Here is a 27977-nt window from a genome sequence, read left to right as displayed (position 1 = left end):
AAAATAAATAAATAAAATATTTACGCTGCATAATTGTTCTACTATTTATAGACCAATTTGTTTATTCCAAAAATATTTAAAACCTTTGACGTCCTATACCAGAAGAAAAACAATATAAAAACAATTAATTTAAATCTGAAACGCAATCATGTAAATGTATATATTTTGTATTCATCATTTTGATGGTCATGTGAAGGCGTTAAAGGAATAGGAATAGTCCTTTTCTATCATCACAGAATCGCACCCCCAGCTCCTCCTCCGGTGCATCACTTGCATCAGTACTTCAGAGCGCACCGCAGCAACCTACGGGGCCGAGTTCACTTTACAACAGCAGAAATCAAGGACATCTCATTAAGAGGAAAATAAGCACGAGCACCTCTTTGGTAGGATATATTTCAAATCAACTAAGACTAAACAAGGATGGAGACCAACGTTAACTGCTGCCTTTTTTGCCACATTTCTTTGTGGATGTGGCTCTTCCTAACTTCAACCATGGGCATGACCAGAGCAGAGACAAGGTGCATTCCATCTTGCAAACAACCCGACAACAATTCGGCTCAGTCGAAACACTGGGCTGGGATGGGTCTGTTTGAAGAGACTGCAAAGGAGGGTCTAATGAACGAGAGTGACCACAGCGACAATATTGCGGAATATATCGACAGCGTATATGAAAGAAATACGAGATCAGTGACGGAATTTCCATCCGATCAGCGATATACTTCAAATAAAACCGATGAAAAAGATAACGACCAGAAGGAGAAACTTTCTAGTTCCGAAGTACTCAATCAATCTGAACATTTATCACGCCCGAAAATGACGCATTTGAATGCCAGTAAAGTTAGTGATCAGTACAGCAGTTATACAAAAAATAATAGTTTAGGAGGAGCTAAGATAATTCAATATTCTGTATTACCACAAAGCAAGGTTGCAACGAGTTTCAGAAGTCGTAGGAGGCGAAGAAAACGCAGCACGCAGACACCAGAGAGCAGAGCAACTTGGTCCGGATTTCGTTGGAACGCCGAGGATGATGCTTTATCGTCGGGACAACACGAGTTGAAATTAACAAGTTCGACATTCGCACTTGCTGGGGATTCAGCTCACAACCAAGCCATGGTGCACTGGTCAGGTCAAAATAGCAGCGTAAGTGAAACTCATAATGAAGTTGTGTTGTGCGTGGGATGTCAATGATCTATTGAGTGACATTTGATTTCGCAACTGTTAAAATATGGAATTCTGAGTGGATTCATTTTACAATTTCTTGCTCGTACAAAGTCATTCCACACCTCAATATATGCTCAATATTGTCTGACATGAGGAAAGTGCTGGGCAAGACTGCCATGGCGCAGGTTGGTGCCAGTGCACCAGACAAGGATACTGAAGAGCTGGAGCAATGACGAGTCTCTCTCTCTCTCTCTCTCTCTCTCTCTCTCTCTCTCTCTCTCTCTCTCTCTCTCTCTCTCTCTCTCTCTCTCTCTCTCTCTCTCTCTCTCACACACGCACACACACACTTTCTAACACTTGCGTTAGTGTTGGGAGTACAGGTATCATGTAATTATCACATCATGTAATTTACATTTAGTCATTTAGCAGACGCTCTTATCCAGAGCGACTTACAGTAAGTACAGGGACATTCCCCCGAGGCAAGTAGGGTGAAGTGCCTTGCCCAAGGACACAACGTCATTTTGCAGAGCCGGGGATCGAACCAGAAACCTTCTGATTACTAGCCCGATTCCTTAACCGCTCAGCCACCTGACTCCACCTGACTCTCACAATGGCTTAACTAGTAATTAACTAGTATCTTTAATTGACTAGGTCTTAACAACACTTAACAATAATAGAGCACCACTTATTAATAAAGTGCTTTGAAAATGGATTCATCACTTATCTTGAGGTGAACAGGGCTTTTGACCCAAGCTCCAACAACAGGCAGGAAAAGGAGATTCCAGCTTCAGAAGGGGAAGAGCATTGTGTTGTTTCCATGAACAGCTGCACCAGCCTCATTATTAAGGTGATGCTGCAGATGCAGTGCTGTGGACCTTGGGGTCTTATATAACTCACTGTCTAGGGTAACCTCTTCTTGACTATTTTTACACACCATATCGTATTTATGGATCCACTAAATTAAATTTGTTTTGAAAAGGTGTTTATTGTACTGAAACATATTGAATTTGGGTCTTTTCACAGGTCTGAGGTCCTTACGTTATGTTTGTGGGACAACAGAACAGTGCTCTAAAGAATAATGTTTTAAATATCAGATTAGAAGTCAAGGGCACATCATCTACATTGTCAGTGTCGCTACAATACTGCAGCAGTACAAAGTGTCATTCTGTCCATGTTATGGATAGGAATCTGCAGTGTTGGTATCACTATTCACCAGCTCAGTAAACTCCCATAGCAGCCTTATTCAACTAGGCATTCAACCCATACATCTCAAACTGTCACATCTGCTCGCTTTACATTCACAGAACATTGTACAGTTAAACTCTAGGTGTGGGTTCTGGTTGGTTGGTGAACATATTCTAACATTCAAAATGTATCAAAATAGTAAATATTCAATGTTTCTCTTAACTGTAACATATGGCTAGAATGATACATTTGCATCTCTTAAGCATGGTCTTCGGTTACTAGTTTTGTAACTGACCTGTTGCTTCAGTCAGTAATGTCTTGGTGCCATTTTGCTCATTCTGACTAGTGTAGATTTGGGCTAGATTTTATTGACTTCAGTCTCCCTCCCTCAAAGTGCTCTTAAGGACTGCCCAGGCTATAAAGCCCAACAGTTTATTTTGATGGTCAACCAATAGTCAGAATAGCCCTCAAGACACAGCAGAGATGCATTGCTGCGCCAATGTTTATTTCAATCTTTTAGAAAGCTCTGATTCATTGTTATACTTTCACGTCAGACGAGACTAAACAGCATTGTTTAGAGCCATTGTTAGTCACCACAGTACGGCTCCTCCATCTCTGAGCGCCCACATTTCAAAGTATTTAGAAGTTCCATGCAGCATCCTTAACTATGCTGGAGATACTTGTTGACAAGGACCCAAAAAAATGGAAACTGTCAATGACTAACCTTGGCAGAATTGATCATGCCTCCTCATGGTGGATGAAACTCTCTCCAGCACAGCCGGCTTCCATACTGTGGCCCACATCTGATCCCAAACTGAGGCACACACACATACATCCAGAGAAGAAGTTGTGCTTGGTGACATCTTAAGCCTGGAAAGGATAACAAAGAAATGGCATCCGAGCCTCACAAAGTTTGAGTTGTTCCTTAGGTTTGCATCATGGTATTATTGTCCTTTTGTACTTGGTAGCTGTGACTACAAAGGAGTATTGCTGCCCATTTGAAATGTTGTTGACAAGAGGCTCCACCACACGAAGTGTGAATATTATGTGGAGGTTGTGCTTGAGTTGCAGAGGCATTGTGAAAATGTATCTTTCTGTAAATAAATGTTTCTTGTTTGACAAAACCCTTAATCATAATATTCTAACCGGTCCAACTGATTGTCATTCGGGCGATATAGTGTTAAATGGGTAATTTAAAATTAAACTTTGTATAATTCATCGAGCTGTACTAGATGCCATTTGTTGGATGGATGATATTTCAGTTATTTCAACTGGTTTCATGGAAGGTAGCTTTTGTGAACTTGGACTCTAAGTAGGTTAGAACTAGGATATGCGTATCTTTGTAATACGCTATTGTGAAGTCGCTTCATAATTCATGACTGCATTGACCTGTTCCCCATGTGAGAGCACATACCTCTGACTTCAAACAATCTAGCCTCAGCCCAACATCTGCTCTACCAGAAAACATTGTCTTTGTGAATAAAGGGATATGAATTGACGTGGCAGACTAAAGCACATCAGTAATACACCTATGGTTGAGATAACACTCAGTCAGGAACGCCTCTGTCAGGAACAAGTCAGGTATATCCCTGAATCTCAAATACTCCACAGAGGATACTGAAATGGACACACTGTTTTGTATAAGGTGATTTTAATGTTGTTTTATGTGTTAACTCTGAGGCCTCAGACTCGAAAAAGTCGTATTTTCTCTAAAGGATTTCCGAAACAATATTATTTTCAATTTGGCTTGTAGGGTGTTCACTAGTTACTCAATAGTTAATTTTTAAAACTTAAATTGTCAACGTTTAGAATGTAGATCATTTTAATGATCTGTCCTCATTTCAACAGGTGCTGTTTCACCAATGAAGGTATTTCCATTCTGAGACTCAGTTTTCTGGACTAGCTCATTTAAACCTGACATTAACAGGGAGAAGTAGTCAGATGGGTGCTCCTAAATAAGGTCTAATAATCATTTCATGGTGACCTTAACTGAGCAAAATAAATGTTATGTCAGTAAGCTTTTAATTGCAAAAGTAAGGTAAAATTGCGAGAATGTTTTTTGTTGTACTTTAACATCTTGTTTTTAATAGAATTGTAACTTATATTGTTGATATTCCGATCATTTCCTTCAGTAACAATAGCTTTTATGGAATCATCCATCTATTTAATTGCACAGGCCAAATATGTCTATGGTGTTATTGATGAGGTAACTTAATTCCAACAGCTGATAAGGTTTGGATCAGGGAGGTGTTGAGGCTAGGAGTGAATTGTAATGTGTAGACTGTCTCGCGCTTAATTTGTCACTTTCAGGTGCTCTTCATCCTTCCGTAATATAAAGCACCTCCACCACCTCACCCCCACATTCCTTTAATACAATGCCCTCATGGCAGATGGGTAATCTCTTCAAACTAAGCCGTTTAAGTCCTCAATAAAACCTATTTTATTCCTCAATAATGACCAGATTCATCCAAGTGCATTCTCTCTTCAAGGTTTGAGATTTGCACAGGATTTAGGGCTTGAAAATCAATTTGCTTATTCTCGTATGTCAAATCATCTTTTTTGGAGACATTTGTCACACACATGGTACAAATCGTGTTCTAAATGTTAACACATCCTCTAACATCTCACCTCAAGCAAATAGGAGCTTGTTCTTTGCCTACACAATCCCCTTTGTATCTAGAATGAGAACTAGAAGAGAATATTTTCTCCAAGACAGTCATTCAAACATAAATGGTTTGCACTGGTGTGAATAGCTAGTTGACAGTTGTTATTTTTTTGACCTAGAAATGTTTTATACATAAGGTTCTTATATTCGGTATACTGTACCCTCAGCATAAACCAACCCTCTCACAGTGAAATATCAGCTAAATTAATACTTTATCACTATATCGATGCCTGGTCTCATTAACTATTCACATCAGCAAGGGAGTCTTACCTTAATTTTTAAACATCTGTCTCAATCCATAAACTGTCAGTCTAACTCTAAAGCTTTTCCTGCTGGCAGTTCAGAAAATGCTAATTATTATAGTCTAACCCTGGACCTTCTCCAAGTAAATGCATAAGTTAATTGCCCTACTGGACAGAAAACAATTTGTCCTAGTTTCCAAACTGCTGTGGGTTGTTCTATTGTCTGTTGCCATGTCCAGCAGGCTGTGACTTTTAAAAGCAATAAAGGCCATGTTATTAGTAGACTATAAATCACATACTTGTGTTTATTTTGTCAATTTATTTTAGCACATTTTATACACAACTAATAAAAAGCTGTATTTTTTCAGTTGATTAGATATACAACCGCAGCAAAAATGTCAAACAGGGAATACATTTGATAAATATTGCATTATAAAGATGTATTTTAACTACTGGAAGAGTTACCCAGCTTTCTCCAACATTGTCTTCAAGTATTAAGAACTCGGGGATAAGGACTTTGTAGTGAACTACATGTAAACATGAAACCCTGTATTATTAATGAAGAAAAGCAGAAGCTTTGATTTATGCTAAAACAAACGGGAAGGAAAAGACAGGACGTTCGTCTTTCATATTACATGGAGGAAAATAGACCTGTCCTTGGAGACCCATTAATAAAAAACATCTGGAACAATTTACAAGACAAATTAACAATTTATAGATCCTCATTCCTAATATGTAAAGAGTTGTATTAACACGGCGCAAGTACGTTTTTCTTTTACGATCCTCAAAAAAAGAAGAGACGTCCACAATATTTACGTGACAAGGCCTTGCCTGGGATGAACGATAGATGCATTGTTGACTTATTTATTCATTTATTTATAGAGCACTGGTGGTAAGCCTAATGTTCACCATTGTAGAAGCCCACTGGGTCCTTAAAAAAGAAACCAAAGCACATGTTCTCAGCATTACCTTTGCTGAAAGAAACTGCACCAAACTCAAGCACTCAGAGAGACGCCATGACAAGCCCTTAGAAGTTTGTTTTGGTTTTGCTTATGTTTTTTGGAGCTTGACAGAAATAAGCATTGCTGTTTTTTAGTGGGTAGATCCCTCCTCTTGTCCTGGGGTCATAATGACCTGAGGCAATACTGATAGGATATGTTTGGATTATATGGATATTAAAATCGACTTTTCTTGATTGAAGCAAAAAACTAAGCAAAGTCCAATTCACATTTCCATTGTGCAGTAGAGATGTGTTCATGGTAATATTACATAACCTGCACAACTTAGTTTAAAGGGAGTCAGGTGGCTGAGCGGTGAGGGAATCGGGCTAGTAATCCGAAGGTTGCCAGTTCGATTCCCGGCAGTGCTAACTGACGTTGTGTCCTTGGGCAAGGCACTTCACCCTACTTGCCTCGGGGGGATGTCCCTGTACTTACTGTAAGTCGCTCTGGATAAGAGCATCTGCTAAATGACTAAATGTAAATACGTCTATAGATAGTCTCTTAGGCATTCATAGGCCTATGGCTTTTCCTTTTTGGGACGCTAGAGCAGATGTTGTTTATGGCTATTTGGTTGTATTCTACACGTATGGCTGTAACATTGTGCCACATTTCACATTTGGGTACACAAGTTTAGTAGAGGTATGAGAAAAAATTGGAACCTGGGTCATCGTGACCCAAAGGTGAGGTGTCGGTGTTTCTACAGGAGGCAAGACAAATAGGAGTGTTAACAAACATCCATTTTAAGATGAGACTAACATGCTGTAAGCTAGCTGCTGATGTGTACAATGATGGCCTAAGGCCACCCTAGCGTGTCCTCATGAAAGGAAATTGCTTTTCGGATTGAGCATATAATGTTATTATCAATGATAGTACATACAGTTGATTATAATGAATCAACTGTATGTGCTCTCCTTTCTTACATCCGTTTTATGACCTTATTATTACATCACTTGTTATGATTGATGACGAGTTTTGACCTTCATCCAACATGTTTTAATGAGAATGCGTGTATTTAGTATGCAGGTTATCTTCTCTGTACTGAGGCTTGAGATCATAACTGTGTTGTGTTTTTTTCAGGTGATCCTTATGCTGACAAAGTACTTTGACTTCAGCACTGGCAGTGTAACAGAGAGTTCTCTATGGAGGTAAGCATCATTTCAATCTGTCTCAGTGGAGGTTAGTCTTTCTCCTGCGGCACTCACATGATGCTACTTACTGTATTTGCCATTAGGAGATGTACATGGGAGTTAAGATAAAAAGATACATTTTTCTGTACTCAAATAAAGCATTGCAGTTCTGTAGGCTTCCCAATCGCACTGTAACAGACAATCAGAAAGAGGCAGATGTCAGTGTCAAATATATACTGAATATCATTCTGGAGACAAGGTTCCCTGTTGTGCAAAAGGAGCTTGTCCAAATAGGATCAATATTGGATTCTAACTGATATCAACCGGTTATTAGGAAGTGTGTTTTTTTACTGTATGCTATTGGATAACAGGGTTTAAACTGACAATGTTTGGTGTCAACATTTTATATCTTGAATATGTCTTACATGCTGTGTAGAAGTTTACGGTACTCTTTTTGAGCATGTCATACAATATATCCATGTCTTTGGTAATTGAACAATTCTCCACTCATCTAGGAAATTGCTTTATGATTTTTTTTTCAGTTGCAATTTTATGCTTGCCTGGGTTGCCTAATTATTCTATCAGTATAGTAAGCAATAGGTGTTGCTACACGCCACCCACCAACCACACCCCTAACTTCTCAGCATTACTTAATACTGTAATTGAATTCTAGGTCAACAGACTATGGAACAACATATGAGAAACTTAATGAAAAGGTTGGACCGAAAACAATCCTAAGCTACCTGTATGTGAGTCCCAATAATAAAAGGAAGGTGAGTTCCTATATCGTTCCCTAATCGTAAACCATTCTGTATGTGATCAGAAACAAATATAAGCCTACCTCAGAAAACAAGATACTGCATAATACGTGCAAAGCCCACAGAGCACATCTGGCCTCCATGAGGCTTACGCACGTCATCGCCGTCTGCCTATCCGTCCGCTGTCAAGGCAGGAACGTAATTCCTGCGTCTCCTGTCTCGTCTCGTTCCAGATCATGTTACTGACCGACCCAGAGGTAGAGAGCAGCTTGCTCATTAGCCTGGATGAGGGGGCATCCTATCAGAAGTACCACTTAGCCTTCGACGTTCTCAGCCTCCTCTTCCACCCAGAGCAGGAGGACTGGATCCTGGCTTACAGCCACGACCGAAAGGTAACTACAAAAGGCAGCTGCCACTCAGAGCGGAGAGAGGGATCGGCAAGCACCAAACGGTCTGTGAAAATGTCAACAGAGCGTATTGACTTTATTAAGGTTGTTGACATCAACAAAATGCTCAGATAGTGATTGTGTGCCTTTTTATTATACCCTTTGAAGGCTAGTAAAGGGGAAACTTCTCATTTACCGTGTCGAGCGAAGCACCTGTACATCCAACTTGTGAAGGTCACATGAACGATGTGGTTTGGAGTAAACATCTTTCTACGCAGAACATTACCTCAGGTGTAACGTGAATACTGTGGTGAATTCTGATGTCATTTATTTTTATTTTTTGTGGGTGTCCACCAAACCTGTTCTTGCCATTACACCGCTGTCCGCCAGATGGATGTGCTTTTGATGGTGGGCATGTTGCTGTTCCCTCCTCGACACATCTGTCACCCAAGCTATGGCTGCCGATGCCAAGGCCCAGACAGCTCATCACCTGTTTCGACTAACCAAGCTACAGGGCCTGGCTCTAGATGCAAACAAATAGGGGCTAGTTCTATGTCCCAGGCAGGATAGGAGGTAGTCAACAGGGGAAACCAGCTGTCTGCTTTACTCAACGCAGCAGGTATCAAACCCTTCCTCTCAATTGACTATTGGGAGATCTAAATTCTGTGAGAGAAACCAGTCAACTCCAAAGAAGTGAGATAAATGGTGTGAAAGCAGAGATGAGAGACTGCTGAGAACCATCAATAGGGTGTTAAATTAAGATGCCCCGGAGAACATTGCCTGAAGGCTACTGGACAACTTTCTGTTAAATGAAGTCTCCCTGTTAATTCCCTTTAAAGTATTTTGATTGAATCAAAGTAAGTTGTTTTTTACATTCTAATATTCCAGCATGACATCACATCTTTTAAAAGTGCAGTAGATACAAACCCATTTAGGCTGGCTTTTGATGTCATAGATATTGCAAGTATATCTCTGTAGTCTGTTCGACATCTACTAACTGATGGAGTCGGGAAATTCCTAAGGGATATAATGTCATGAAAACTTTTCTGAAGTTTAACAGTCAACTTTTAGAGCATACCCAGTAGCAATTCTATATGACCTGTCATGATCACAACTTGAGTTGACAATCAGCTTGAGCATAGGTTGAAAACGACTCAGAATGTCAAAAGATTTGATGGAGGAAGAATTCAGGCTAGTGCACATGTGCCAAATGCTTGTTTTAAACTCTGTTTTATCTGTTATTGTATCCCCTTCCCCAGCTTTATGTCTCAGTGGAGTTTGGGAGAAGATGGCAGCTGGTGCATGACAATGTGGTTCCCAACAGATTCTATTGGTGAGAACAGGAGTCAATTCTTTTCATACACGTGTGCCCTACTCTGTTCTCTCTGTGGGCTGACTAGAAGTGTTTTACTTAGGGCAGAATTAATACCAAAATGTTTTGTTTAGGTTATCTTACAGTTATTCAATTTTAAAAGCAAAATACTATTTCTTAAGTAAGGGGTATTCCCCATATATGAGGCTCAGTTAGGCAGATGTAACGATGTGTTACGTCACTCCAGCCCCAACATGTGACTAGATTTCACACTTTCACATATTTTGTAAACTTTGACAGCCTGAAACAAATGATGACAAAGTGTTTTTGAGGCCAAAACCAGAGTTGGGGAAAGATGCAGCAGATGCAGTTCACTGTCCCAATAAAAACATTATTGGCTTCTTGTTCAGGGCAGTTGATGTTTTTGCCCTGTGGCAAAAGTAGACACAAAAACACTCCTATGGGAAAAGTGATAGCAGGAAAAACCTGCCTTAGGTATAAGATAACACTTAAGTTTTCCCATAACCATGAAACACAGCAATACAGAGTAGCTTGTATTAGCTTGTGTCAACAAAATACCTTGCCTCAAGATATGCGACAGCGAGGCCGAAGTCTTGTCCAAAATCTTGTCTTGTTAAGATGCTACAGCACCGAACAAAATGCAGATTCATATTTTTTTCTGGTGACAAGGAGAACTATACAGGATAACATATAAGGAGCCTGTTTAAGGACACTGCCTGCTGTTCACCAATAGAAGGGGATGAAGTATTTGACAGAAAGTCCATTAAAAAAGATGGAGCTCGAAGGCAATTACGGAGTGCTGAGGGAAGCACGATTGAACCTATTTTTTTTATTATGGCCCAGACCCTGCCATGGTATGGAAAATGAGGAGAAACCCATCTTCTGCCACAATAGCTGCTATTAATACAACAAGTGGTCACTCTTGTCGCTCTACACTTAAACCACGGCCACGAAGAAACTCCATCGAAGGAGGATGAAATGCAGCTTCCCTCCAAATGACACCGTGCCGCAGGTCGAATGATTGACAGGCGGATGTTTATGGGCAGCGTTGTTGTCTTGCCATATTTCAAATGAGAGAATGCAAGCAGCTGCATATTTCCCTCATAATTTCACACAATCAAAATGGAAATCATGACTATTGTCGTTTTTCAGGTGTGTCACTGCCTGACACGTTATATTGCTGTCTTCTGAAAGATGCCATTTTAAGAGAGGAAATAGCATGTTTGGACTGAGCATTTGGCATTTGGAAATGAACTCTTTTAGTCAAGATGAATGTCTTGGTTTACACCCCCCCCCCTCCCCCCCCTTTCATCGTTGCAAAAACACTGTCCTTGATCAGAGACTCTATGCTAAAGTATGCCAAAGCCTGTGACTTATTTTCATCGTTTCATTTGAGATCACACGTTTTAAAAGCTAATTCAGTCAAATAATTTCTCTATAAATATGTATGATATGGTGTATTTTAGATGTAGCATGTTCTTATCCCAAAGTTGACGTTTATATACTAAATAATGAACACCAAAGGTGGAAAGGAAAACATAAACACTGTTATTTATCTCTTTTTCTTGTGTGACAGGTCCAAACTGGGTTTAGACAAAGAACCAGGCATGATCCACCTGGAGACCACTGTGTCTGACGGACGTGAGTATTTTATCAAGACTCCTGTAAATTGTGATTAAACCTTTATCTCAAGACTTAGGGATAGCATATCGTAATGGGACACATTTTCCTGGTTATAGCCGCATCAACTTAACTTCCATTGATTCTCAGTGCTTAAACCAGGAGATGATTTAAACAGGTTTGCTTTTCAACCAGACAGTGATTGCACTTAACAGCATTAAACACAATTCTACCCTGCTGTTCTTTAGGAAATAATAGAACAAAGCTCACATCATGAAGCCGGTCTCATTTACACAGCTTCTCCTAACATAGTACACCTGTAGTTCTATTTACATCCCACAATGTATATAGAACAGTAAAAAGGACAAACCATTTTTTGGACTCTTGCCAAAAAGTAGTGTAATTTTTCAGTTTTCCTGAGAGGAAAGATTTCACTTAGAGTGTAACACCCCCATCTGAATTGGCTGCATAGAAACTCCCACTTACGATGAAGTTAGTTCATTTTTTAAGGGTTGGTAGCTCCAGTATGATTTGGCTCTTGGGGCTGTTACATTAGGCTTCCAGTGTTAATGCCTTGTCTCTGGGGAGACTAGCTCATTTGGCTGAGACTAATACACCAGGACAGTCATTTCAGCTTTTCTATTACTGAGAATAGAAACGGGTCTCCCAGGTCTCCTGTTCTCTGGCTATTACCAACGCAATTAAAGTTAAAACTCTGACTGAACACAAGTGACGTTTGTTGTTTCATCCCTGATGTATGTTTGCTAAGCATTAACTTTGGGTTGCAGGCTCACAGTATATCATGTGTAAGCTGCAGAACTGCTCCGAGGCAAACAAAAGCAAGCCTTTCCCAGGGTTTCTCATCCCAGACTCCCTGGTGGTTCAGGATGAGTATGTTTTCATCCAGGTGGGTCATTATGCAAGGTCCTTAAAAGGATACATTAAATGCTTCCACTGTTTTGTGTGTGAATGACGTCACAATCTCATTACCGACATCTACAAGGTGGATACGTGAGGGAATTCAGTTGCATAACCTACTATCGTTTGCAGTTCTACTTTTCCATGTTTTATGCTAGAATATCCTGAATACGTATTTATGCTGGCTTTGAAGTTGTCATATGTGTAAGCTTGTTGGCTTATTGTTGGTAACCTCGGAAAATTAGCATCAATGTTAATATTTTTAACTAAACTTGCATAATAGCTACTGTAGGCACATACATGCATAGCACAAAAAAATATCTTTGCTTTCTAGGTGCCTATCAGTGGCCAATCAGTCCATTACGTGTCATACAAAAGAAATGCTTTCTATCCGGTGAAACTCCCCAAGTACACTTTACCAAAGGTGAGTTCACAAGTAAAATTAATTTTGTAGTTTGATTTGCAAGGCATTTTGTTCTTTGTACTGCTCCATGGAGTACAATTGTTTTGCAAGTGTTGCTTACTCATACATAAATTGCTAATTGCTTAGCCCCTTCCAAACACTCAAGGTTGTTTTTGAAGAAGAAAAGGTGAACTGGAAGGGATAAATGAAAGGGAAAATTTGAATCAAACTAAATGATTCAAGGATTTGTGAAGCCTTTTATATGGAAATCAACACATCTAACAAACATTAACAAAGGCATACATATTGCAGTGTTTTAACGTGTCTTAGCCGGGTTAGTAAACCAGGTTAACGTGATGTTTTCCTCTCAGGACTTGCAGATCATCAGCACAGATGACAACCAAGTTGTGGCAGCAGTGCAGGACTGGCACCAGAATGACTCATACAATTTGTACATGTCAGACGCCAAGGGCCTCTTCTTCACTCTGGCCCTGGAGGACGTGGTGAGCAGTGGAGGACCAGAGGACAACGTCATGATCGATCTCTATGAGGTACTGAAGTGGACATACAGTCAGACAGACCTAATGATGATAATAATAATAATAACAACTTTAATATAAATTGCGCTTTTAAAAGGACCAAAGGATGCTTTACAAGTATCAACAACAAAGGCACCCACTAATGTTGAACAGTATCATGGGTTTGGTTGAACTATATCATTGTTGATAAGGTGGTAAAGTGTGTTTTGACATTAAGAAATGTATATATCATTAATGTCTATTATTTTCTATTGTTTTGAACATCACTATTGTACATGGGTAATTTGATGTTCTTAGCCAGCATTACAAATACAAATGTTAGGCAACCTGCTGCTGGTAAAGCAAGGCCTTGTCAACCACTACTTTTGGGTTATAGTGATTCTGTTGTTGTTTTAGATCCAAGGTCAACACACATTCACGGTTGACCAGTGATAAACTTACCAAGCAGTTGCACACACATCATATCTCTCCTGACAGAAAGCCATGAGGCAAATTCAAAGAAAACCCTGGAAACCAATGGCTCCAAATTGTCCAATCACATCTAATTAACTTCATCTAAAGATAGCAGGTAAAGACACATTAAATAACTCTCAGCTGTTATTACTCCGGTTGCTCATTGACCTCTATGAAAAGCGGCGCAAAAAAACGGAAGTGAACATTTCATGCGAGGTTGCTCGAGATTTGCTGCGGAGGAGTATGTTGTGCTGTGCAAATGGTTAAGCGAACCCAGCAATGCCATGAAAAGGTCAGCGTCATTTTGATAAAGATTGGTGAACTTTGAAGATTGAAGAGTGCAGCAGCAGAAGAAGCAGTGAACAGAGTTATGGTGCCGTGCGAGCACATGCACATTCACTTGTAAATACAAAGGAGAAGATGTCTCACGGCTTCACCATATGTTGTTTTCACGCTGCAGTCCTACAGATGGTCCAGAATAGTGCTCCTTGTCAGAATTGCTGTCGTGTAAAGGCTTCACTTCTTTTCCAAACTACAGCTGCACCTTTACTTAGTTTGAATAATTTACAGCTGAATATTTGACTCCTCTACAATTTTTTTCTGTCCTCTGACTCACTTTCTCGTGTTCTTAGGTGGCGGGGATTAAAGGGATATTCCTGTCAAACAAAGTGATTGAAAACCAAGTGAGAACGTACATCACATACAACAAGGGACGAGACTGGCACCTTCTACAGGCTCCCACCACTGATCTCCGTGGTAACCCAGTGGATTGTGTACAGGTGAGTGGGCTTCTGGATGTGGACACCATCCCAAACATCTCACCGGGTGAAATTTTTTTTTATTTTCTTTGTGTGTGTGTGTACGTGTGTGTATGTGTTGTTTTTCCAGCCTTACTGTTCCTTGCACCTGCATCTCCACGTCTCGGAGAACCCCTACACGTCCGGAAACATAGTGAGCAAGGAGTCAGCGCCAGGAGTTATTGTAGCATCAGGTGAGGATTATTTGATACCGTGTTTCCTTGACTTTGTTTACCTCATTAGCCGATACCGTGGAGGCTGCTGGGCCTCCTGCGCTTTCCTTTCTCGCGGTTGTTACACAACTCTCACACTTCTCACTCTATATTCTGCAGTGTCTGCAGCAAATCCATAGTTCTCTTCCCTTGCTTTAAAACCAAAGATCTTCTCTCTCAAGTGTGAGCGGCCTGCCGCTTAAATGTTGTGGGTTGTCTTCGCTTTCGGCTGGTTGAACGCCCGGTTTCGACAAAAACGGAGATTCCACTCGCAGAACTGCGCAAACGATCTTGATGTACTTCTGGCTATCGGTTGAGAAGCAAATACTGAATGAGCCCATTCTATGCACGCAAATGTATCCATACACAGCAAGGTAACTAAGTGCTTCCGTCCTTGCACGCAGGTACAATTGGACCTGAGCTGACGTCCAATAATGTCAGCATCTACATCACATCAGATGGTGGGAACACATGGAGAGAGGTACGCATGCACTCGGAACACAGGGGCGCTTGTGGGTCCTGAAGTGGGAGCCACTATCAAAGGCTTCTCACTGAGCTTCGCATTGACTCAATAGTCAATATGTCTGAAGCAGACCTGAATAGACAAGGTAGATGAATGTTGCAGTGAACGCTTTAGGATTTTTGCTGATTGACGGCTAAGCACTGCATTTACAGACTGTGTTTATGCCCTTTATTCCCCTCGTCTTATCCATCGGTTGCTATTGAAGTCATCGGTTTTTACGCCAAGGCCGCATAACTGGTGGATTTTGCAATGATGCTGTACTGTACAGTACAAGATACCAAGTATTGCACCAGGCTATACATTTCACAGTTAGGAATCGAAATGAAAAAGTCTGTGCCATACTGTATATTGCTATACCAGTGGATGAAATGTTTCTTATCTGTTTCTCGATTACGCTGCAGGTGTTTGAGGAGGAGTACAGTGTTCTCTTTCTCAACCAGGGAGGGGCACTCGTGGCCATTCGACACACTCCTCTCCCTGTCAGGCACATCTGGTGAGGCTTCAACAACCACACGCTCGGAAGTATCCGTCTTTTACAGGGCCTTCTGTCTTCCTCCATGTATCTCGATCGTCTATGGGCTTTATTTTTTCCGAACACAAAAGCGTTGACTTCTGTCAGTTTTTTGTGGTGTTGAAATGCTCTTCAGTCATGGTGGGTGTCCATTGTAGTCCATTGTGCCGGCCAACATTGATTTCTTCCCCAGGCTTAGTTTTGATGAGGGGAGGGAATGGAACCGATACAGCTTCACCTCCTCGCCCCTGTACGTGGATGGCGTGTTGGGAGAGCCAGGAGAGGACTCGCTTATTATGACGTAAGATCAGAGCCAAAGCACTCAGACAGGTCATCTTCAAGATTGTTATTTTCATCAACATGCGTCTTTCTTCCTAATTTCTTTGAGCAAAGCAGAATCATGACTTCATATGGGGAAAAAGCACATTCAGGGTGTTTCCTGAGACCAAGCGTTTCCTTGATATTTTGTCATCTGTCTTATCTTTGGTCTTTCCAGAATATTTGGCCATTTCAGCCATCGTTCTGAGTGGCAGCTTGTCAAAATTGACTTCAGGTCCATCTTTATTAGAAGATGTACCAGTGAGGACTACCAGACATGGCAGTTACATAACGAGGTAAAGAGAAAAGCAATAAGCACAAAAACTGCCTACATTTTGTCAAACATGAAGCTTACATTATTTAAGTGCAAGAAACTCCTTTCTGCTCCAATGAAGAATAATCCATATGCCAGTTTAATGCTAATTTCCATATATTTAAACAACACCTAAAGTGAAGTCTAACCAACAAAGTCTGTCTGCTCGTTTCTTTGATGGCATATGAAAAAAGAGACATCTCAGAGGCGTCTTTCATTATTCACAACCTGCCTTTTTTCCTCAAAGGGTGAAGTGTGCATAATGGGGGAGAAGAGAATCTTCCAGAGTCTGAAGGCCAATGCCAGATGTGTCAAAACCAAAGATCAGTACATCTCCCAAATGTCAGACTCCTGCCCGTGCACCGAGGCTGACTTTGAGTGGTGAGGACACCTGCCCTTACTCCCGGGACACTACAATACATTTAACTCTTAAAACTTTATTGATCTCCTCTGTGGTAAGCAAGAAAGTACAGCTGAAATACAAGTTCTTACCTTATGCATAATTCATAGATTAGCATTTACATTTAACAGATATTAAACACTTTATTTACAAGGAGCCTTCTAAGATCTCTGTGGTATTTTGCTGAGGCAGAGCTAAACTCCAACAAGCATTAGCAGCAAAAAGCAACGTATATAAACACAAAATCACGACTTTGTGGAAGTTGAGTGCTGGAGAAACACAGAGACAACGCCTTTTCAATAAAAGAAAATCACTTTGTTTATTGCTTCATCAACACGCATTCCTCCTGGGATGAATGTGAAACATATTTTACAAATCTGCTAATAATAATTCAACTGTACACACATAACATGGGTAAGATCACAGCTAATTACATTAAATACTAGTCCTACGTGCGAGTGGTCACCACAGCATAAAACAAATGTAAAACCCTTGTAAAGAACACAAAAAAACACAGACGTTATGGATATCTCTGACTTTTCTCATTGTGTTGTGCCATATATTTTGCGCTATACTTTTGTTTATGTATCTTTAATATGCAGCCTTTTTTTATTGCATTGCAAAATGCAGAAGATCCATTGTCTGGTCTGGTTCTGGTCAGCTTTACTTAGATTTCCTGGAACAAAGCTTTTACTCCCAGCTAATGCACCCTGGTGTGTTTTACTGGAACAGAGACAGATGTCAATCAGAATGTCATTACCATTTATGTAACATTGTGTCACTGAGTGCTTCACATTAAAAAGCCCTGCCCTCATAGTCTGTAAATAAGATAAAACATGTTGGAGAGTAAATGCATTATTACAGATATACATGAAAAGCCAAACAGAATCCTAAATCAGACTATTGAATTATTTTGTTGCTGTGGATTCTTTGGTCTGTAACCTCCAGTCTATTCCGCTATTTATACTGCTGGCTACCACAGACTCATTTATTCCAGTGTATTTATTTTCCTTTCAATCTCAGCCTTTTAAGACGGTTTCTTATTGATCTTCCCTGTGCCTGTCCAGTGACTACGGGTTTGAACGGCAGACTGATGGTGGGTGTAGACCAGCCTTCTGGTTCATTCCGTCTTCTGTGTCTAGAGACTGTATCAATGGAGACAGTTTCCTCAATACCACTGGGTAGGTTGAATCTTTAATCCCTACTTTAAATCTATTTTCCCCATGGGAAACAATGACTTCCTAGTAAATAGGGTCTGTAGTTTATGATCATCTTGAGAAAAAGATGATCATAAACTGAAGATTATCCCCCAAAAATTGATATATTGTTGTATATCTTATTTTATGTATGTGAGTGTGTGGGTGTGTGTCTCTGTGTGTGTGTGGCTGCGTTTGTGTGTGTGTGTGTTCCAGATACCGTAGGGCTGTTTCAAATAACTGCACAGAGGGCAGTCTGGGTCAGTACAGTCCACGGAGGCAGCGATGTCCCAGCCAAGCCCCCAGAGGCCTCCAGCTGGTCACCAGCGATGGGACCTTCACTGCCACTATGGGCACCAACATCACCTTCCTTGTTCTCCTGGAACAGGTGGGATTCTTACCTTTTGCATTACTTTAGCAGGCGTGTGTGGGATCTGTGCATGAATGCATCCGACGCAAGAGATTTTAATGACGTGTCGAAAGTAAACTGATTGAAACTAGTACAAAATTAACCAAATTCTTACAACGTTACTGCATGCATTTGGAACCATTCGATTATGTTACTAATTTATTCAGAGACGTAGATTTGACATATAATCAAAGATTTTGTGTAAGGAATTTTGGTGAATATTGAAGTCTTAAGGACTGAAAAAAGATCAGGTCTGATACATTGTACGGTCGTACACTTAGCAACATACAGTAAATGCTTCTCTAACTATAGGGAGATGGCTCCGCCACCAGTATAACTTTGGACTTTGGAGATGGTACTGCCATTTCCTACACTAACATCAGCTCCATAGAGGACGGGATCAAACACATCTACAGTAAAGTAGGAATCTACCTAGTGTCAGCTGCAGCCCTCAACTCTCTTGGCTCAGACAGAGTACTGCTCTACCTGCATGTCACATGTGAGTACCTGCTTGAGTGCAATATGGGTTAGAGTCCAGAGTTTATAGTGAATTTTCTTTGTGAATCGATTTTGAGGTGATTATTGTATGTCCCTGTAGCACGTATTTATTTCAATAACTTACTGTTACTCTCATGCGTTTTAGGACAATCGGTGGTGTAGCAAGATACATAGATGTGGTATGGTATTTGTCTACTGCTCTAAGAAGCAGCATGTTTGATTATTTGGTGACTGAAGGTCGACTCGAACAAGTGCGTCTCTCGGCTCCCTCTGTGGTGGTCAAGAACAAGGCAGTGAACCTCACCACAGTCTTGGTGCCCAGCCAGGTTGGAACTGTCATCTACTACTGGTGGTTCGATAACAACACTGAGGTCTGTCACACCGGAAATCTATCGAGTCAATAAATGTCATGAATTTGTATACCTTGTACAACTAAAGTATCTCTCCCTATTGTTCTCATTCTGTTAATCGCTCCCCTCCCGTTCTCTTGCATCCCCTCCCCCCCCCACCTCTGCTGCCCTGCCCCTCTCTCTCCTTATGCCCCCTTCCTCTCTCTCTTTCTTTGACTCACTCTTCCTCTCTTTCTCCCTCTCTTCATCTGTCCCATCTTCTCCCTCTTTCTCTTTATCAATCGCTCTCCATCTGCTCCCTTCCTCTCTCCCTCCCCCCGTCCCTCCGTCCCTCCCTCCCTCCCTCTTTCACTTTCTCTCCCCCTTTCTCTCCCCCTCTCTGTACCTACTCTCTCTTTATCTGTACCTACCACTCAATCTCCCTCCTCTCTGTCTTTCTTTCTCTCTGTCCATCTTACCCCTTCCCCTCTTTCTCTCCCTCTCTCGCTATCCTTTTCTCTCTGTCTCGCGTCCTCTGTTAGCCGGTAACAACACTAGTAGGAGGGGTGTCCTTCACCTTCACCCAGGAGGGAACTCATAGCATCACAGTGCAGGTGTCTGTTGGCAGCACTCTCCTCCAGGACAGAAGAACTGTGGCTGTTTATGGTGAGACCTGGCTGGAGCAGGGCATTCATATCCACACGACTCGCTCATCATTACAAGAATAACAACAAAATGTCCTTAGACAATTTTTTTCATCAAGTTACTGTTTAAAGATTATTTGATCTCCTTAGGCCCAGCGGTTCATTTATGTCCACTAGTAATAGTGGTAGTAACATTGCAACATACTGCCCTTTTTTGTCGGCAAATATGTAATCGATGTATTTGACGTTTCGGTATTCGTGAAGAGCGAATGTCCTGTCTGTGTTTTCTTTCAGAACATTTCCAGTCTCATGTCCTAGCTTTCTCCTCTAATGTGGATGAGCTCAACCCAGGCGTGGCAGAGTGGAGACAGGACATCAGCCGAGTGGTCAAGAACACCATGGTCCAAGTGAGTTCTCCAATATACTGGTACCAATCCTGTACTAGTAGGATCGGCTTCTACAAAACAAATTCAGACCATTCGTTTTTGGTCTAGATCCATTCTTTGTCCAGTAAACGAATTCCTACTGATACAAAACGTAGTAAGAAGATGTAGTTCCAAAAAAGCACATCACTAACGCTGACGATTACTTTCTAAGAAGCCACTAGACTCATCATGAGGTACTTACTAAATTACAAGGTCAGTTCTTAGGTCTGGCACTTTTATAATTTATAGATGTAAAAGAGAGATTTCTACTAAATTGCCCCACATGTCCTCAAAGTAAGGCTATGACCCTTAGGAAAGAACAGGTACAGTGAACTGTGAGGTAAAGTGCTTCTAGCTCCCTACCCTGCCCTCTCTGAGGATGTCAGAAAGCAGTTATATAAAAGGCCTGGCTTCCAGGCTATATTTATAACCCACCATGGCTCTCAGTATGAAACATTCACTGTGACCTTCTGTCTTGTCAGATATGACCACTGTCTGGACAAGAAAACTGACAACAGACCTCTGGTTATGGCATGAATGCACTTAAAAGGCCTGCCCTTAACCAAAGACTGTCAAATTGAACTTCCATGTTTCGCCTGATTTGTGCATTATACCCTGACAGTGACTGGTACTTAGTCAAATGACATCTGAAGCAGGAAACCAACCCTATTTAGCCTTATTTCACAGGCACATGCCAAACTGCACTATTAGACCAAACCTCATGTAAACGAAGCCTGGATGGGGATTCTACTGTGGCTAAACCAAGTCTTCATTTGTTCCTTAAGGTCACAGGTATACGAGGGGAGCAACTCCTGGTGTCTGTTTTCCCAGGTTTGCCTACAACAGCAGAGTTTTTCATCATCCCCGAAAAGAGGTCAACGGTGGGAACACTGGAAGGGAAAGGGACACACTTAGACCAGGTACTGTATTTACACTCTTAACTGTTAGAGACTCCATGCTTTCTCTTTAGTTAGTTGCTTGGAAGGTATATTCAATTGACTAAGAAAGATTCAATCCAAAAACATTTCTTTACATTTGTTTTCAAGTATGTTTTTGAAAGGAAATGAGAATGTGTCCCTTTAAAATGTTTTACATTGGATCAGGTATCAAGTAAGAAAACAAAATAAACACTGATCATTCTTTGTTGTCACATCGTCACATTGTCTTTATCCCCATTAGTGTCATGGTTTTCCTAGTATATTTCTGGCCATATAATTCCATTTGTAGACTTCATCACTATAATCAGAGCCAGAGTTATCTCATTTTCAATTTAAAAGTTTAAATAACAGCTTCGCTAGACAGCATGATGGGAAAACACATTTCCTCTTGATTATGTTCTTCATATCACAGCGGGTTCATGATTTGCTCATAATGAGTTTTTCTCTCTTCATTGCTTTAATTACACATGCATAGGGTTTTAATGTTCCTTTATTAGCTACGGGGAGCTCACAGGCATGCCTCTTAATATTTACCACAAGAGTAATGCTCAATTACACCACTAGAGGGCAATGCCATCTCATCTAAAACAATCCTTTTTCAAAAAAGTAACCACGATCCATCACAGCCCAGCTCTTCATCATACAGTGGAATATCCCCACATCTTGATTTAAATGCCCTCTAGCATTGCTCTCTCTGTTGTTATATTGCATATACTATCACTTATTACTCAATGTTATTAGTGCAAATATTTCTAATGGAGGTATTAGAAATATATTGCATGTTATATGTTGTTATATATTTCTTAGATAGCACCTGCTATTCAGGTAAGCTATTGAGGTAGAGTCATTTTTTTCTGATCCTAAAAACCTGTAAACTGGATTTGTTACAATCCTGAAATGGCTTATTTATGAAACACAGAACCAGCATGTGGCAACAAGCAAGCGTGTCCCTGGTTCACATTTAGTCTTGAATTGACTTAATAGGTATTTAATTACATTGATGCATCCTGTAATTGGACCCATCTAGAGAGGAGACTTATGGGCCAAGCTGAATTGGGAATTAAAGGGATGTATTTATCTAAAGGCTGTCTGATTACCTGGCAGAATCTCACAGACAATAGAGTAATAAATCTTAGTTCGCAGTGGCTTGTCTCCACTCCTTGTGTGGGTGTGTGCGCGCGTTTGTGTGCCTGTGTGTGTACGTGAGCATGGGTGTGTGTCCGTGTGTGTGCGTGCATGTGTGTGAATGTGTGGAGCAGCTTATTAAAATGTGTAATAGATTTACTGACCCTGATATGCCACTAGAATAAAAAGTAATTATTCATACTGTGTAGAGCAGTCTAATTTTAACCAGTGGAAAGATTTTAGAAGGAGCGAGATGGAATTAGTGAAGCATGGCTAAGGACTCAAATGGGCTAGGAGAAGGCATCATGGTCACTTGTTAAATGACTGCTTCATCTAGGTTTGAAAACCAAGTAAACTACGGGAATTTGTTTCCATATAGCTTTAAGTTCATGGGGTTTACAAATTAGCTTTTTTGAGGGAAATTCAAGAATCATCGAAGGAGTTGGCAAGGAAATATTAAAGGATAAATTAATTTCTCAAATGTCACTACCCATGCTTCATAGGTTGAATGCCCTTTTACCTGATAGGATTTCCATTGCTATGATTGGCCCGTCAGGCGTTCCCTGTAACTGAATTACAGTTGGCGTTTCCATATCATATCAACACTTGGCCCCTCTTTAAAAGGAAGCAGAAATTATGATTCATAATTCAAGCTTGTGGGTGAAATGACTTGGGTTGAAATATTGATGACTGTGAAATGGTGCTGCTAACCACGGACCTTCTCCTCCCAAGCTCTCTGAAGTCCTGCTAAGTGCTCTGAACCAGGACCTCATCCGGTTCACTCTGAGACCAGGGGTTCAGGTCAACGTGTATGCCACTCGCCTATCTCCAGGTACTGACCAGGGTTCAACCTCGCAGCCCTCCTTTCAGTCTCTCTCTCTCTCTCTCTCTCTCTCTCTCTCTCTCTCTCTCTCTCTCTCTCTCTCTCTCTCTCTCTCTCTCTCTCTCTGTCTATGTCTCTACGTATCAGTCTCTCCTTTTGTATCTATGTCCCTTTATCTCTGTCTCTCGGTCGACCCCTCTTTTTGTCTCTATCCATCTATATCTCCATCACCCTCTCATTGTCTCTATCTCTATCGGTCTTTATCACTCTCGAGCTCTCCGTCTGTCTCTCCCTCTCTTTGTTCCTCTGGCCCCCTCCCTCTTCGTATTTCTCTATTTCTCTCTCCCTCCCTTCCACATAGGCGCTGTTAGAACACACAATACTCACGCTCGCTCACACATGAAGGCACGCACGTACACACAGTCATTTCTGGTCAAGCTGTCCACCCTTATGCCAGGCAACAAAAGACATCGTCCCATTCCTGGACCATTATTTATGAGAGTAATGGGAGTAATTACACTTTACGATATGTTAACTTGAATACACAAGTGACATTATGCAATGGCTGACACATGTAATGGAAAGGCAAAGCTATGCCTCTTTTGTCGAATCTTAAACTTTCATTCATTTTTCTCTCTAATGTCTCTCACATCTTTTCTCAGCCCCTCTCGTGGACACCAGTGACAGCAGCCACAACGGAGCCGCAGTCATCATGCTGGTGTCTGTCGCATTATTGGGCTTGGCGGTCTTCGGAATATATAAGTTCAAAAGGTGTGACCTCTGTGGAACTCCTGGTGAAAGCCTCGGAACTGGACTGAGGAATCACTCGTCTCCATCTCATTTCGCACAATATTACCGAGAACGACAGTGTAATCAATTCTCACAGTCCTGAATGGGATTCGATGTCCTGCAGTTATCAATATTAATCTTTCTGACAATGTGAAAGCTGACCTTTCGGAAAATGCTAAACACAGCCATTCCGGGGTGAGACGTTCAACCGAATGGCAGGAAAGGTTGAGGAGATAAGCCCTGAGACAACATACATTATACAGTGCCATAGCATAGGAAATGAAGACAGCTTGAGCTCTCAGTGTACACACCCTCCTTTGCGATTAATCAAAAGGCAACCGCTTCCAAGAAGGATTCAAAAATTCCATATAGTGCCTTTCTTCTTTTTTTTTTTTTTTTTACGTAAAAAACGTAAAACAACGTTGTACTTTATAAAACAGCAGATATCGTTCACAACATAATTGACTGGATAACAATAAAGTATCCTTTAAGTATTGAATCAAGTCTAGAAATGAAGTCTACCTACATTGGCAACCTACTAAATAGTCCCATAGTTCATGTTTCACCTCTACCTCTGACTCCTCTTTGTATCCATGCCCTCCAGAAAGATCCCAGGCATCCCTACGTACACGGAGGAGCAGTCTGAGAAGGACCAGGAGGTCATCCCCACCGTGACCTCCATAGCGGTTCCCAACCCTGAGGGAGAAATGGGGGCGACCCCGATGGAGCACGCGGACATCCAGGCAGAGCCACAAGGCAGAGGTATCGTACTGCAGCCGTTCCCACAGGACAGTCTTTTATATGTATATATGCAGAATATGGAAAATAACAATTCGGCTTGTATTTTGGAACCCAGTGGACACACATCTAGGCATGAGACTGCTCCAAACGACTAGGAATGCTCCCAAAAATCTCACAAACTAAAATAGGATTGAAAAGATTGCAATGGTCATGAGCATGTCCTGCCTACTATGTTGTCGTTTTCCTTTTAATGTTACATGACATTGTCTGTCTGCTGAACTCACCCAGTGAGAGTGTAGAAGTATTCTTAGTGTGCTGGCTCAGGCAAAAATAAAGTGAAACGTGAGAGATGGTGGGTGACAGTTTCTTTGTATTTATGAATTAATTAGTGCAGCAGGAATGCAACGGTGCATAGAAAGCTGTCCGATAAAGCAAATCCTGTGCTGCTCTGCTTGAGTTTCTCCAGTGTGCACTGATACAATAACACACTTGCCAGCCTATAGCGTGAAAGATAGATATGGCAGCATGCAAAAAAAAGAAAAAGAAAAGATAGATATGCTGGTATGCAAATGCTGACATGATATTTCTCTTCTGTCTCCTTCTTTACTTCCCCTCTGCCAGGCTACCTGCCATCTCACCCAGACATCAAGCTCTCTGATGAAGCGCCCCATGTGTTTTAATGTTGGGAGTCTTCGGCCGAGTCGTAAGCAATACATCTTCTTTGGCAGTTTCTTCCAGCGAGCTATGAAACCATGGACTCAATGAATGGTCTCGAGTGTTTTTCTACCCATGCATGGACAGACCAGTTCACACTGTGCTGCCCGGACTCTCCCAAGGAGACTAGACGTATTTTTACCTGTTCCTGGAAATAAGCTGTTTTCGATTGAAATACTTGTATTTTTTGCAAGGGGTGTTCCTTGAGACCTCTTTTTAAAAATGGTGTAATTACGACATGGTTTGTTTCAGTGTGGCTCAGCTGTTGACAGTGGTGTTTCTTAGCAGAAGTATGAAAGCGACAAATATATTTGAGCATTTTCCGTCCAGTTGTTCCTGAGAAAGTGCTCAAGAAGAGCACTTGGTATGTGCACTCAGACTTGGCCCCATTGAAATATCATTTACTATGAGAAAACAGCTAAAGTTTTCAAAAATACTTTTGAATTATAATTATCAGTATGTTTTCTACAATCAGTAAATATCATCAGTGAACATGGTCATGTCGTGAAAGCTTGCTAAATGCAGTTGCCCAATGCGTGCTCTAGTCTGATCACAGATATCGGCAGTGTTTTCCTTCTTTCAAACTCCCTGCTGTTGCAGCACCAACCATGACAGGTTGGTCTGAGGGGTTGGATGTAGAGCATACTCAAGCTGTGCCATGCCGGGAGAATTTTGGGGCCATCGTCTGGTTACAAGGGACAGATCTGCATGCTATCCTATCGTCAGTGCTACTTCTCAGAAGCCTGAGAAGGAAAGTCATCTTCATACTGGATATTCTGTACTACGACATCACTCTCTTTGAATTCTGCTAACACGTCGGGCAAGTCCAGACCATCAACGGAGACTGGTGTGTGGGTGCTCCCCCTTTGCCTCCAAGGACTAATGGGAACCCTCTGTGGACGCTACATAACCTTGTCACAGGCCGACAGAGACAGACACTGCAGACATCTCCCTTGGCGACTGGATACTGCCTAGCAACAGCACCATGGCAGATTTTGGATTGTCTACCGTCCCTTTGGGAGAAGCACAAAAGTTCTTCATCAAACTGACTTTTTAAGTGTTGTCAGCATCACATACCAGTTAGATAAATGTACTACAAGTTGCCCCGCTCCTGTATACTTCTGGGGTTGAAAGGGAAGCAGAAATAAACGCACACCTTTTCTGATGAGTGCCGTAGAAGTCTCTCAAGGTCGACGTCGGAACATTTCTTTTTATTCAATGCTTGTTATTTCTCGAGAAAATTTGGTTGTGCTTTGTAGAGCAACGTGTAAACTGTACATATTTATTTGCATGGTATTTGCTTTGCTCCTTTTAAATACAGTACAGTATTTACAGCGTGGCTTCAAAAATAAACTGCGGGACTTGCAGAACATTTTATTCCATTTGCAAATAGCTGTCTAGTAATGGCATCCATCCTTTAAGTGTGATTTTCCAGTCAGTCCTTTAATGAGGGAGCTTATTTGGTTTTTGCGACACAGAATGTAGTCTAACAGAATAAACAAGAGACAAAGTAAGGATTGCACAATCTCTCAATTCATGATTATCATAATGTTCCAGTATCTCTCGGTATGTTAATACACTCAGCGATCAAATCCTGTGATCTGTATACTGTAAGGGCTTCTTATCCATGGCTGTACAATATGCTTGTATTCTGTCCGCCTGTAACACGTGTTACTTAGTATATCTGATATTAAGAGCCAAACAACCATTTGCATATGCTAGGGGGCCCGACTGGGAGGACAATGAAAGCTCCAAGCTGCCTGGAGTGCATCTAATGGGCTCGTTCCCTGTTTCTTCCCGCTGTGCAACAAATGAATTATCCCCTCTCCAGGAAATCAACACACACTCAGGGAGGGTATTCATAGGCAGAGTAGCACCTTGAATGAAAAATGGCCCATAACAAAAAGCTAAGAGCAGTATTGTGTTAGCCGCAGAGGGAAATGGATGAACATTGAGAACCGTATTAGAGTATAGTAGCCTATCTGTCCCTGCAACGAATCATCCATTAGCGATTGTCACCGTTCAATTTGAACTTGGCCAGCGCAACATCCCAGGGCTACGGGAGAGGGAAGTTTCAACGTCAATACATAGAGAGAAACAGAAGGAAATTGAGATGCTGACTTGGGGTCGATGGATTTGGTTGGTTGTGATGAGGATTGGTGTGTGGCTGCGTGGACACCCTACATGGAGGACAGAACAGTGCAGCCTGTCTCCAGTAAAAGTCAGCTCAATCACTCTGTACCATGGTGTTATGGCATCTCTTCCAGATGGATAACCTCCTCCTCCTCTAGCTCAGCGTGATTCACCAGGCACGTCTGAAACCATATGATGCTGAAGTTGAGTGAATTACGCCCTCTGATGCAAGAGGGACCACAAGCAAGTCCACACCTGCTCTGAGCTAATGGTAACTGTTATGTCAGATGGGACCAGATCTGACACCAAACTTATCAGACCTCGGGCAAAAACAGATTACTTTCCAGC

General features: G+C 41.3%; 1 protein-coding gene across 1 annotated transcript; it reads left to right on the top strand.

Moving 5' to 3' along the window:
* The first annotated feature begins 420 nt into the window (after window positions 1–420).
* Window positions 421–25462, top strand: LOC136942727 (VPS10 domain-containing receptor SorCS1-like). Its single transcript, XM_067235696.1, has 28 exons — window positions 421–663; window positions 925–1140; window positions 7332–7399; window positions 8055–8154; window positions 8373–8531; window positions 9785–9858; window positions 11435–11499; window positions 12267–12385; window positions 12731–12820; window positions 13171–13350; window positions 14424–14570; window positions 14680–14782; window positions 15205–15281; window positions 15725–15816; window positions 16028–16135; window positions 16331–16448; window positions 16713–16846; window positions 17933–18046; window positions 18278–18449; window positions 18783–18969; window positions 19206–19339; window positions 19840–19963; window positions 20236–20348; window positions 21152–21286; window positions 23162–23261; window positions 23915–24023; window positions 24646–24803; window positions 25404–25462. The coding sequence occupies exons 1-28, from the start codon at window positions 421–423 to the stop codon at window positions 25460–25462; spliced, it is 3498 nt and encodes a 1165-aa protein (XP_067091797.1).
* The last annotated feature ends 2515 nt before the right edge of the window (window positions 25463–27977 follow it).

The sequence above is a fragment of the Osmerus mordax genome, chromosome 5, assembly GCF_038355195.1.
Source record: "Osmerus mordax isolate fOsmMor3 chromosome 5, fOsmMor3.pri, whole genome shotgun sequence".
Classification (NCBI taxonomy): domain Eukaryota; kingdom Metazoa; phylum Chordata; class Actinopteri; order Osmeriformes; family Osmeridae; genus Osmerus; species Osmerus mordax.
Note: the sequence above shows the minus strand (reverse complement) of the source record. Positions and strands in the feature narration are given on the sequence as shown.

What these genes read in the sequence shown, in the direction of transcription:
- LOC136942727 (XM_067235696.1), top strand. Translation starts at nt 421, where the DNA reads ATGGAGACCAACGTTAACTGCTGCCTTTTTTGCCACATTTCTTTGTGG. An exon ending in CATGGCAGTTACATAACGAG is followed by an intron (nt 16,449 to 16,712) that starts GTAAAGAGAAAA and finishes TTTTCCTCAAAG; the next exon opens with GGTGAAGTGTGCATAATGGG. An exon ending in TCCTTGTTCTCCTGGAACAG is followed by an intron (nt 18,450 to 18,782) that starts GTGGGATTCTTA and finishes CTCTAACTATAG; the next exon opens with GGAGATGGCTCCGCCACCAG.